Consider the following 12,978-nt stretch of genomic DNA (forward strand, 5'->3'; position numbering starts at 1 on the left):
GCATGTCCAAGGAAACAGTCCTCTTGAAATAATAAAATGAAAATTCACTGCAGCTGTCTCTGTGTCTCAATTAAACAGGTGCAAAACAAAAACGATGGAAAAAGAAATAAGGGTCCCTAACCTTATTAAAGTGCAATAATATAGGCTATCTGCAGGCAGACTGGCGCTGACCAGATTAACTAAAATAGGCTGGGATATATATACACATGCATACTTGCTGACTGAGCAGATTAACTAAAATAACTTTGATTTACAAAGTGCTGTTTGGTCCACAATACACCTTCCCTGCCCCCCATCCCTCATGCACATTTTTACCACTGCTCATCAGTAAGACTCCAGATTAATGCTACAGCAGGTGTACAAACTAACTTTTTTTGTTAACTCTAATATGAGTTTAGGAACATCATTCTCTTTAATGGGATGAATAAAAGAACAAAACCTGGCCATATACCTTTCAAAACAGGTGACTACAGATATGATAATAGGCAAGCATGACTATCCATTTAAATGTTGTTAAAAATAATTTCTATCCCTGATCACAACTTAAAATTAAATACTACCCCTACATTTTTTGCATGAGCTTTGCAACAATTGGTGCTTTCCTTAATGTCCTTGATCCTTAGATCAGGTAAACACTCAGGAATTATAGACTCATAGAAAATGAGGGTTGGGAGGGAGGTCATCTAGTCCAGCCCCCTGCTCAAAACAGGACCAGCCCCAACTAGATCATCTCAGCCAGGGGTTTGCCAAGCTAGGCCTTAAAAACCTCCCAGGATGGAGATTTCACCACATCTGTAGGTATCCTGTTCCAGGGCTTCACTACCCTCCTAGTGAGAGAGTTTTTCCTAATATTCAACCTAAACCTCCCTTGCTGCAACTTGAGACCATTGCTCCTTGTTCTGTCAATCTTCACTTTCTTTCAGAAAGAAAGTTGTTTCTAGTCCTCATGCGTATGGCGCTAAGGTTGAACACGTGCCTCGAGCTTCCCTTGTAGACTCAAGAAGCAGAAGGCAAATATAAGGAATGTAAACGTTTCTCACTTAGAAATGTCTTTAAAAATGTCCAAGGGCCACGTCAAGTTGTGAAAGGGAGCAGGTTGCTGTGAATAGACAATGCCGAGCAGGGAAAGGCTCACAGGAGAGGAGCAAGATGATAAGGAAGGAGACTTAAAGATAAGACCAAGACACTGGACAGGTGGTTTCCAACCCTTTTACACTTTAATTGACTCAGGGCACTCCTGGATCAGAGAAAGAGCATCCCTCGATAGACTCAGGGCACTCCTGGATTAACCTGGGGCACTTGGCAGACTCAGGGCATCCCTGGATCGACTCAGGGCACCCTTGATAGACTCCCAGCACCCCTGGAATGACTCAGGGCACCCCCATATTTTAGTCGTAGAGCACCCCTGGATTAACTCAGAGCACTCTTGGCAGACTCAGGGCACTCCTCGATTAACTCAAGGCAGCTTTCAAAGACTCAGGGCACCCTTGGATTGACTCGGGGCACACTTAGACTCATGGCACCCCTGAATCAATTTAGGGCACTCTTAGCAGGCTCAGGGCATCCTCAACAGGCTCAGGGCACCCCTGGATCGACTCGGGGCAGGCTTGACAGACTCAGGGGACCCCTGGATTGACTCAGGACACTTGGCAGGCTCAGGGCACTCTTGGTAGACCCAGGGCACCCCTGGATCATAGACACAGAGCATCCCTGGATTGACTCAGGGCACCCTTGGAAGCCTCAGGCAGTTTCAGCGGACTCTGGGCACCCCTCAGGAAAGGCCGCCTCTGAGCGCAGGCTGTTTCTGACGGCACGAGACGCCCAGCGCCGCTCCTCTCGGCCGCGTCCCCTCCCGCGCCCCATCCCGGCGGGAATGGAGACGCCGCGGGGCGGGGCTTGGCCAGGGGCGGGGCTTGGCCCCGGGAGGGGGCGGGGCAAGCGGCCGCCCCGCCCCCTCTGGAGTCCGCAGCTTCCGCCGGCGACTCCCAGGCTGCTCCGCGGGTAAACAGCAATGGCCGCCGAGGACGGCGGCGGGGAACCGGACCACAATATGGGGAACCACCTGCAGCTCGTGCCCGGTAAGGCCCGGCCCGGCCCCGCTGCCCGGGCTCTGGCGGCGGCGCAGTCCCGCGGGCGGGAAGCGACCGGCAGCCTCTGCGCGGGCCCGGGGAGGCACGGTCTGCAGCCCCGGGCCCAGCCCTGCCCTGCCCGTGGGCCGAGCAGCCGTCAGGTTTGGAAGAGGAAGGAGCCGGGCTGTGCTCAGGACAAGGGGCAGCGTCTCCACTTGCAGCGAGGGGAGCTGAGGTTGGATATTGGGGAAAAAAAAATGTTCTCACCAGGAGGGGAGTAAAACACCCGGTTGCGCAGGGTGGTGCTGCGCTCTCCGTCCGTGGAGGTTTTTAAAACCATCTTGGCTGCAAGGGTCTAGTAGGGGGTGGTTGTGCTTTTGAGCAGCGGGGTTTGTAGTGGGGAGGGACCTTGCAGCGCCCCCAGCACGTGGGTTGGACTAGAGGTGACATCCGGGGGTCCCTTTGGCCCTTGTGGTCTGGTTCTGCAGGTGAGGCGGAGACCAGGACCCGGCTCCTTGTGGTGCCCCAGACCTCCTCTCTGCCTGTGGCTCGGGGCACCCCTGGATCAGAGTCATGTAGCGGATCCTTGGATCCATTTGGGGGACCTTCAGTAGACTTGGGGTTCTCCTGGATTAACAGGGCACTCTTGGCAGACTCGGGGCACCCCTGGATCTTGGTCATAGAGCATCCCTGGATTAATTTAGGGCAGTCTCAGATGCATGGCAGCCCTGAATCGACTCACGGCACCCCTAGCAGACTCATGGCATCTCTGGATCGACTCGGGGCACCCCTGGATCATAGACAAAGAGCTTCCCTGGATCAACTCAGAGCACCCTCAGTAGACTCGGGGCACTCCTGGATCATAGACAAAAAGCATCCCTGGGTTGACTCAGAGCACTCTTGGCAGATTCAGGGTACCCCTGGATCTGGTCAGTGCACCCTCAGTAGACTCAGGGCATCCCTTGATCGACTCAGGACATCCCTGGATCTTAGTCATAGAGCATCCTTGGATTAATTTGGGGCAGTCTCAGTAGACTTGGGGCACCCCTGGATCAACTTGGGGTACCCTCATCAGACTTGTGGCAAGCCTGGATTGGCTCGGGGCATCCTGGATTGACTCGGGGCATCCCTGGATCGTAGACTTAAGAGCATCGCTGGATCAACTCAGGGTATTCCTGGATTGACTAGTGGCACCCCTGGATTGACTAAGATTTTTAAATTTTTTTAGACAGTTACCGGGGCATTGAAAGCTAGAAGGGCACCATTATGACAGCCGTGGAGATGCCCTGCTTCAGGGAAGAGAGTGCTGTTTCCCAGTTCAGTCTATGCCACATCATCCTGTGTGATTAACACCCCCCCTACAAGCCCTCCTTTTGAACCTTTGATCACCACTCCCTTTCTTGTTTTGTTTCTTATTTGTCCCACTGATTCACTTGACACAAATCCAATAGCTCTTTCTACTAACGGGCAGGGCTAACGAGTGCTCTGTGGGTCTAAGACCCATGCTCCCAATGTGTGTGCAACAGGCCTGTGTAATAAGCAAGCTGCTTGAGGTGTGGGTAAGCACAAGAAGGTTTACAACTGAGTGCATGACAAAGAGAAAATTGGTCAGGATTTATCATTGGCGTGATTTTGCACTATGAGAGCGAGGGATCACAACCTGAAAGAAGTCAGCAGGCAGTTTAAAATGAATACCAGGCCATTCTTTTTTTATTCCTTAAAGGCTGGAAGTTGTTGCCACCATAAGCTATGGACTTCGAGACTTTAGCCAGATTTAAAAAGGGGTTGGACACATGGTCCACAGAAAGGGTCATCGGTAGCTATTGGGTACAGAAGTGAGGGATGCAACCTCTGAATCGGAGCTTCTTAGATCTTAAATGTCAGAGGCTGCAAGTGAGAGGAATAGTGGAGAAAAAACCCTAGTCGGGCCCATTTCACTCTCTTTCAGCATCCATTTTCTGCCGCTGTGACACAGGCCTTTGCACAGAGAATATGAGCCAATGCCCACCAAGTAAAACTATAAGTCCCCACTAGTATGGGGGGCCACTAAATGCACATCAAGTGATTGCCAGGGACAAGTAAGGAAGAAAACAGGAATGGGAGTGAAGACCAAAGGTTCAAAATGATTGCACCAAGGGGGCTCACCAAGTAGAGTTCATTGGACAGTGCCCTGTGTAACACAGGAGACTGGACAAGATGGACCTAAGGGTGATGCAGTAAATGGCAGTTCTTATGTAAACCCTAATGTGTTTTTGAAACTAAACTGGAAATAGTACTCTACTTCTGGAAGAAGAGTTGTGCCTGTACAGTTTTGCCAGTGAGCTTCCTAAGAATTAGATATTCAACCTCTCTTGAAATTCAGTAAAGATGATGGGCCTAAATCCCCTGAACTCATCTGACAATACCATCTTTAATCTCCCTTCCCTGCATTCCCATTTGCTATCTCTACAATGATCTTGATAGTACTTTCCTACTTAACCCTACCAAAGGTGTTAAAGGTCAATTCTTTAACATTTGTCATTTGTTGGAGTCAATATAGTGGTTGATCTTATTTCTACGGAGTAAATACGTAACATGGTCTGTGGTTTAAGTGCTATCCTTAGCATTTGCTTGGACTTTGGCACAGTTTTTAATATAATCAAGCCCACACTTATATTGCAGCTAAAAGATTAAATGATTTCTTTGGTAAGTGAGATGGGTAGGCTGTGCTTCCAGCTGTATGTTTCTGTGATGTAATTTAGTAGGAAAGTAAAGATGCCAGCACTTTTTTACCCTCCTCCTTGTTCTGCTGCAGTGAAGTGAGTCATCATTCCTTTCAGACTCTCGGGCTCACTCAGCCAGCACACAGCAGTCTGTGTTTTGGCAAGAATGAGTAAAAGTTTTCAGGGTGCATTTGATTTTATTCCACTCCTATTGCTTTCTTTTGTGTTAAATAAACCACCTCTTTTCTGTCCAGCCTTATTTTTTTTAAACAAAATCCTAACTGTTGATACTACTGAATGAGGGTGCACTTGAATCAGAATATCTTATTAAAATGAAAAGCAGAAATATCTTGGGCATGAAGGTAAAAAAGGACAGTCTACCACTGAGTGGAGAGCGAGTGATTTCAAATATATACATAATTCCTGCCCGGAGGTAGGAGGAGACAACTCTAAAAAAAGAAACAGAAAGCTTTTGACAATAACTGACACACATTAATTTTAGAGGTAGAAAATAAAGGTGAAAAAAGAATGAAATGAGGGGGTTACCAGATCTGGCCGTTCCCTGCCAGGGTGCAGACTGCATGTTAATACATCTCAATTGGAGCCAGCTTATTGAACTATTCACATGAAAGGAGGAAACGTTCTATGTGTTAGGTTCATGATACAGGCAGGTCACATTATTTCCTCATGTGCAGAATGGCTTGTAATTTAATTAAAGTTAATTGTCCAGCAGAACAAGAAAGAGACTATCAGCTAAGCTTCTGGAGAAGGCTGTAATTGGCTTATGTTTGAGATGGCCAAAGAGGGGGATTTGTGAAATGCCACTTCCAGTGACTTGCAATCCATACAATATTTAGCTTATCTTCAGATTTACAGACATTGATGCATCAGTTTTAAGATGAACACGCATTACTAGGGTCTTGGAAGGCTGGTGCTGTTCCCTGGGGGTCAGTTTTTGACCTCCCACTCTCAAAATGATAGGATCTTGGCAAGGGTATGATTTGGTAACCTTTGCTCCCATTTCAGAAACAATAAACTCTTTGCCTGCTGAAATACCTTTTTTCCGCATATGAAAGAACATTCTCACTGTGAGTTGCAAATAAGATGCAATCTCTGGTTTTTAATTGTTAATGGATTCATATTTTTATTGATTCTTTTTACAGATATATTTAATCATAAAGAAAGGTGACTTTCTTAAGTATAAGTCTGATGTAAAGCTTATATATTCTCCTTTGTTGTTTGCTTCTATTGCATAATGTTATATTTCAGGGTCTGAGTAATATATTTTTAGCACCATTAGAATACATGGGTAAGCTCTGTTTCTGGGCAGTTGTTGGTGCTAAAATCCTGGAAATCTATATACAAAACTGATAATAACGTCTGCCGTAAAGGTCATTTTCATTAGTCTTCTGAAGAAGAGGTCAGGTGCAGTTAATAGAAAACTTGTTTAATTAACTCCTTGTACTACATATTGGATGTAAACTAACATACGTTGCATGCATATGTCACATGGCCATGCTTAGATTGATTCCAGTAGCTAAGACTTTACAGAGACATGCATCATTTTGGATTTTCCCATTCTATTTCTCTCTATTTAATAGTCAGATTTTTATTTTTTTTAACGAATGCTAGTTTTAAGCAAAGTTGCTTTTTTCCAAACAATGTATATGAGTCATTAAAGATATATTTTATATAGGACACTATGTACTGCACATGGGTTTTCGAAAGAAAGAATGGCAATAACTTAATCGCATTCACATCTGAAAAATATTTTTACAAGTAACATCTAATATTGCTGTAATGAAAGACTGGAGAAAAAACAGCAACTTCAGATATTGTTTTATTTTGTATTTGATCATACTGGTATTTCCTTTCATAATAGTAAGCTTCCCTTGCTGTTTATAGGGGTCTTTCTGCATCAACAGGAGAGAGGATAACAAAAAAGAATATAATGACCAAAGGGTCTATGGAAGTATAGTATCTGGGATGACATCTAACTCATCCCAGATATGATTTGTATATAGGCATGACTTTTAACTCATACTATGCAAGGGACTAGTTTTCAGTTTTAACTGGAATAAAATATTCAGCATTTTGCTACATAACAGTTTTCTGGGTCCCTCCAGTTACATTCCCTTGACTATAGAAGTTTGGAAATGAGGTGAGGAAGTACTGCTTGTGCTGCAATTGGAAGTATATAACGATGGTACTAGTAAATATAATAAGTGTTGCCACTTATTTTCTGGTTGGACCTTTTCAACTAAATTGCCAGCTTTTGGCTGTTTCTACGGCAATGTGATTTCTTTCCAACAGCCGGAAGACGTTTTCTGTAGGAGTCAAACATCTGTTTTTTTCCTGTTGACAAATATGAGGGTCATTTGCCTTTGGAACGACACATGCTAGGGGCATTATGTATTCTGTTTTTTGAAATCCTTTGATTTTTTTTTTTTTTTTTTCAAGGCAGCTTGTTACTTGTTTGTGATGTTCCTACACTACATTCTGTTTTGCTTGTTAGCAGAGAGCGAGGAAGAGGATGACACTGAAATGGAAGTTGAAGATCAAGATAGTAGAGAAGCTGAGAAGCCAAATATTATTAACTTTGATACCAGTTTGCCAACATCACATATGGTAGGTGGTTTTCTGCTTTCCACGATGGAATAAACAGACTTATGAAGTGATTTCAGTGTTGTTTTGATATATTTTCAGTGTCCAGTTTTTCAGACCAGAACCTTTCATATGAAGCATTTGCCCAATTTGTGGTCTGCCCAAAGTTGGCTAATTGCAAAGTGATAGTTCTTTTCCTCATTCTTGGTTGCTAAATCATTATGTATTTTCCTTGTATTAATAATTAATTTCTGTCATTGCCACAAGGATCTTATGTGATTTCAAGTGCAATGGGTGGGTAGCACACACAATTGTGAATATGTACCTAGTGAGTTGAAGACCTCAGAGACCCTTTGTGCTAGTGCGTTAGAACCACTTTGCAAAGTCATCTTTCCTTCATTTATCAGCATTCCTTGTTCAGGAAAGTTGTAAGTTCCTCCAGGACCCATTTTCACATTACATCTCCGAAATATCAAACCCAGGTGGTACAATTTTTTTACTCTTGGTTGACAGTATTTGGGTTCTGATATGGAAGAGTTTCATGGGAGAACGCTGCACGATGATGACAGCTGCCAGGTGATTCCAGTGTTGCCCCATGTGATGGTGATGTTAATCCCAGGACAAACATTGCCTCTTCAGCTTTTTCGCCCGCAAGAGGTTAGCATGGTGCGGAATTTAATTCAGAAAGACAGAACCTTTGCTGTCCTTGCATACAGGTAAAATACTGGAGTGGATTTACTTGATGGTATGCAGCACATGTTTTATCATTGATTTCTTTGGGCAGTAAGTCAAAAGTCAATGACCGAAGCACTTCTGCAGTAAATTACATGATTTAATGACTCGGAATTGGGGGATAAAAAGCCAAGTTTAACTAATAATGAAAAGGTTTTATTCAGTAGTTTGTGATGATAATGTGAATTTACCCAGCAGAACTTTTTCACCGTTGAACCAGTTTGGTCTTACAGATGCTGCTAGGTCATACAGGAGACTAAGAGAAGATGCTCTTAGACCATTACAGTCTTAAGAATGTTGGTGTGTTCATTACCAAAATTTTAAAGACTCAGATTTTTTTTATGTATCACATTGTGATGATAAAATTTTTGCATATATTTATTATATATAATTTATTTTAATTTTTTTTGAGGATTATCTGTGCGCTGAGTTGGAAACATTTTTTGCTGCATAATTTGCCAAGGTTATCTTCAAAATGAAAAGAGTACATTGTTTCCCTTTGCCAGTAATTCAGGTAGCTGAAAAGATTTCCTCAAATTTACTGTAAAAGTATTCATTATGAGACCAGGTGTGGATAATTTTGGCCAAGGAGGATGGCTGTGAGGCTTTTTCTCCACCCCTACAGGAAGTTGTAAATGAGTAAAAAAATAAGTAAAATGTTACTGAGGTTTTGAGAAATGCTATACATTGATGGTTGGATAATGTTTTACCTTCTGCTCTTTTTATAGTAACGTACGTGAAAGAGAAGCACATTTTGGAACAACAGCTGAAATATATGCCTACCGAGAAGAACAGGAGTTTGGAATTGAAACAGTTAAAGTGAAAGCAGTAGGAAGACAGAGGTTTAAGGTGCTTGAAATTAGAACCCAGTCAGATGGGTAAGAAAATACAGTTCTTCTCTGTGTACAGCAAATCTTATTATTAGCAGCCCTTTTTACTGGGGAGGTAAAATAAACATATAGCTCTGAATTTCTGAAGAAATTTACTCTTTCCAGGGCAACATTTAACTGTGTAGGAATAGCATTCATGCAAGGAGTTGGACCAGACACTACTCAGAGGCACTGAACTATTTAGTTATTATGGATGATAATTGTAGGTGGGACTGGTAGTGTCAACCATAATTAAATGCTGTCCGTTTTAAGATTTGGTTGTCATTTGCTTATAACTTTGCTCTAAAATTCTTCATGAAGATTGTCTTCCTCAGGCTGAATTTTTTTGGAAAACTTGAGCTAGAGTCATTCATCTGAAAGAAGGTTAAGGAAAACATGCTGACTTGCCTAAATTCTGATAACACATACTTTGAAAAGTTCTAGTAACCCTTTGTTTTGGTGCTGGGACTTGGACTTGAATAGAAGTATGCCCTTTTTGACATCTGTGTGTCTTTTTGTTGTCCCCATAAAAACCTGTACAAATGTGGCTGTTTTGAGCCTTTGAAAATTATATTCTATACTTTCTCAGTAAGGACTTCTCAATTTTAGCAGCTAATTTGTACCAAATTGAAGCCAAATATACACACTGTGCCAGATGAGCATTTAGCAGGATTCTTCTTTCAGTTGCAGCTCAGAACTGCTGTAAACCAGGGCTGTCCCCTGAAAATGAAAGCAGGAAGCTTGTCTTTCCTGTCCTTTAAATGACTCTGCCTGATAAGCTTAATCAGTACAGAGGAGGAAGTTTCCTGATGCAGAGGGGATGGTATTTGCATCAAAAGGTGTGAGTTGGAGGAGCGGAGGGATAGACACCAGGGCGTTTTTATATGTGCTCTGGAGGTGGAAGGGGGCGCTTTAACTAAGAGTGGCTCCGAGAGCCACTCTAAATAAAGCTCCCACATCATCTTGTGTATCAGTGTCCCCGCACTTCCAAAATGGTGGTGAGGGTGCTATAACTAAAGGATGTTTGATGAACTACAGTTAAAATGCCCCCGACACCAGTTTGAAGCGTGGGGACACTGATACATGAGATGTAAAGGCTGGTGGAGCACAGTAATTAGAATGCTCTAGCAGACTTGATTAATTGAGTCTGCTCTGACATGCTATAATTTTACAGCACATTGGATCAGCCTCCTCCACATTTATAGGCACCACAAGACCAGAGGCTGGCAATAAAGATTAAGACACTGAGAAATCAAGTGTGAAACTTGGATTGGATGAGGAATGGGGTCTGAAAGCTTGCATACTAGGACTTGGAGCCAGTGGGCACTTCCTGACTGGGTCTGGGAGCCAATAAAGGAAATGCTGAGGTATTGAAGAGCCAAGCTGCACTAGCAGAGCAAAAACATTAAAACAAGAAGTCAGGGGTTATGTGAGATCCTGACACTGGACCAGGAGTATGGGGAAGGAGATTTGGACTGAGTGTGATTATAGCTTGAGAGAGATTTGGTAAGAAGGTGGTAGGAAGGGATATGAGGATGGCTTGGCAAGGAGACTGTGAATGAAGTGAGAAGCTTGTAGAGTGAAAAGTGGGATTAAGATGACAAGGGGAAAGAGTAGGTGTGGTCTGAGCCTAGTAGACCAGACTCTGCACAGTGGATGACAAGCCTGTAGTGATTTTGTTTATTCGTTAAATAGAAGTAGTTAGCCCTGTTAGTCTGGAGTCAGGCAGAAGACAGGGCAGGGCAGCATCTGGGAGACTAACTGGTTCAGAGAGGCATAAGCTTTTGTAAGCAACAGCCTACTTCCACCTACAAAAAGCTAACAGCTTTGAACCACTTGGTCTCTAAGGTACCACTTGGTCTCTATCCTGCTCTGTTTTCTGCCTTATTTACTCCTGTATCTCAACCGGCGGAGGTTGCTTGATAGGTCTAATGGTTCCAACTCTGCTGATGGTCTGTGTGCAAGTATAATGCTTTTTGATGGAATTTGTTTTTGGTAAGCTTTTCTAAAACTAGGGAATTAAGCACACAAGCAGCATTGAAAGAACAATATTAAAGTTGCGAAGTCAAGCCTTTGAAAGTTACATACTCGTAGCACCCATGCCATTGAGTGCATGGCATATATCCCTTGGGAATGAATCAAAGTGACTTAATGGAGCTCATTGCTTGCTGGACCTAATTTCTTTTTGCAGAAGCTGGAAAGTACCCAGTGAATGAGGAAAGGATTGCAGGAGGAGTAAGAATGGTCTCATAATGAAGACAGTTTCACTGCTACTCTGGAATTGGATTCTATCCCTGGCTTTGACACAGAGCCACTGTGGGAGATAATTGCAAACTTGGTCACTAATCATATGTATCTTGTTTTCTCTGTGCCTGACTTGAGATGCAGGGTCTGAGCATTCACACCTTGAACTAGTCAATGAGCTCTGTTCTTTTGAACATAGAGGGCACGTCTACAAGTCGCCATATGGCGATGTTGCTATTGCATTGTGTTTTAGTACTTCCTTTTCAAAATACTAAAGCACGGCGTAGTACAGGTGGCTACTGCGCCATGTACACTATGCACAGTTAGAATGCGCTGCTACAGTGCTGTAGTGGCACACTATGCCAGGTGACAGTGTAGTATACCACATAGTATAGTATACTACTATACTATGGTGACAATGTCCCCACACACTCCCCCAATTGACAAGCAGTCCCTGCTGGCAGCAGCAGCAGCAGGCAAGAGCGCACAGGGCGCTCGTGCCTGGCACAGGTGGGGCACAACTCCAGCCAGCACTGCATGTGGGGGTGAGGAGCGCAGCCTGCCCAGCCCACCTCTGTTGTGGGGGCTCTGCGCAGGGCTCCTGCAGCTCCCGCACTTCCACTGGGGAAACCCCACGCTGGAGCTGGCTGCTGCGTCCAGACTCTGCCCAGAGTAGAGGGAGCCCTGCCCCCTACTTCCCTGCAGAGTCCAGAGTGGAGCTTCCCCTGGTGCGAGTGCGGGAACTGCAGGCATGTGGCACGCAGTCACCACAGTAGAGGCGGCTGGGCAGGCTGCGCTTCTCACCCCCCTGCGCACAACGCTGGCTGGAGTCACACCCCACTGCACAGTGCCTGTGCTGGGCACTAGCACCCTGTGCCCCCCCCCGCCTGCTGTTGCTGCTAGCAGTGCGGGCACTTCACTGGGGGTGGTCCCATGCCCCCCATCCTTCCTTACACTCTACAAACCTCACACACCCACACCCTGCCTCCACAATCCCTACCAACATATACACACACTGCAACATGCCCTATGCCCACCACATGTCCTCACAACCCCCCACACCCCACCATAGCCCCCCAGCACTTCACCACATACTCCCCCCAAACCACACCCCACACACAATATACTATACTTTATTTTTGAGCTATTATGTAATCATCTCTATTTAGACCACACAAACACAAATCATGACAAAATATTTTTTGTAATAATTATAGTAGGTGTTTGACTTTTAGTGTATGATTTGCATTTTTCTGGATCTAAGATGGCAAACCCCTCCTCCCAAAAGGAGTATGGGACTGGGGCGGGGGGGGCAAGGAGAGGGACTCCCGATGGCAAAGGTCAGAGGTTAGGGCATGGGACTTTTGGTCCCAAGATGGCTATCCAGGGGGTGCTACAACTGTCAAGGGGCAGGGCTGTCCATACGGCCCTCAACATCTCACCGAAACTTAAGTGTCCCTCCACCCGAAATAATTGCCCGCCCCTGATGTACAACCTTGACAGAGATGTATGGGTCAAGCTGAACAGACCGAGATCAGGATTCAGAGGCTTCAAAATAACACTTTATAAGATGAACATCTTGGACGGCGCTCTGTGTAAGCATTGTCCAACTAAGAGCACAGCATTTAATCAAAAGCTGTAATCTTTACAAATGCCCAGATGGGGTAGGTGGAATCTGCACATTGAGCGATAATAGCAGATGGTGGCTCATAGATTTGGAAGTTGATATCTGATGCCCTACAGAAGAAGAAGAATGTT

General features: G+C 44.6%; 1 protein-coding gene across 2 annotated transcripts in view; it reads left to right on the forward strand.

Moving 5' to 3' along the window:
* Positions 1 to 1,969: 1,969 nt before the first annotated feature.
* The window catches only part of CRBN (cereblon), a 44,454-nt gene continuing 33,445 nt past the window's right edge, over positions 1,970 to 12,978 (forward strand). Inside the window, exons 1-4 of one of the 2 annotated variants that reach the window (XM_019504712.1) lie at positions 1,970 to 2,078; positions 7,287 to 7,399; positions 7,889 to 8,091; positions 8,836 to 8,985. In XM_019504712.1, coding sequence (XP_019360257.1) covers positions 2,012 to 2,078; positions 7,287 to 7,399; positions 7,889 to 8,091; positions 8,836 to 8,985 — 533 coding nt within the window. In that variant the 5' untranslated portion in view covers positions 1,970 to 2,011. The remainder of the gene's footprint in view (positions 2,079 to 7,286; positions 7,400 to 7,888; positions 8,092 to 8,835; positions 8,986 to 12,978) is intronic. The other variant, XM_019504713.1, reaches the window with a different exon arrangement.

This window comes from Gavialis gangeticus, unplaced genomic scaffold (genome assembly GCF_001723915.1).
Source record: "Gavialis gangeticus isolate Ggan-Ray unplaced genomic scaffold, GavGan_comp1, whole genome shotgun sequence".
Classification (NCBI taxonomy): Eukaryota; Metazoa; Chordata; order Crocodylia; family Gavialidae; genus Gavialis; species Gavialis gangeticus.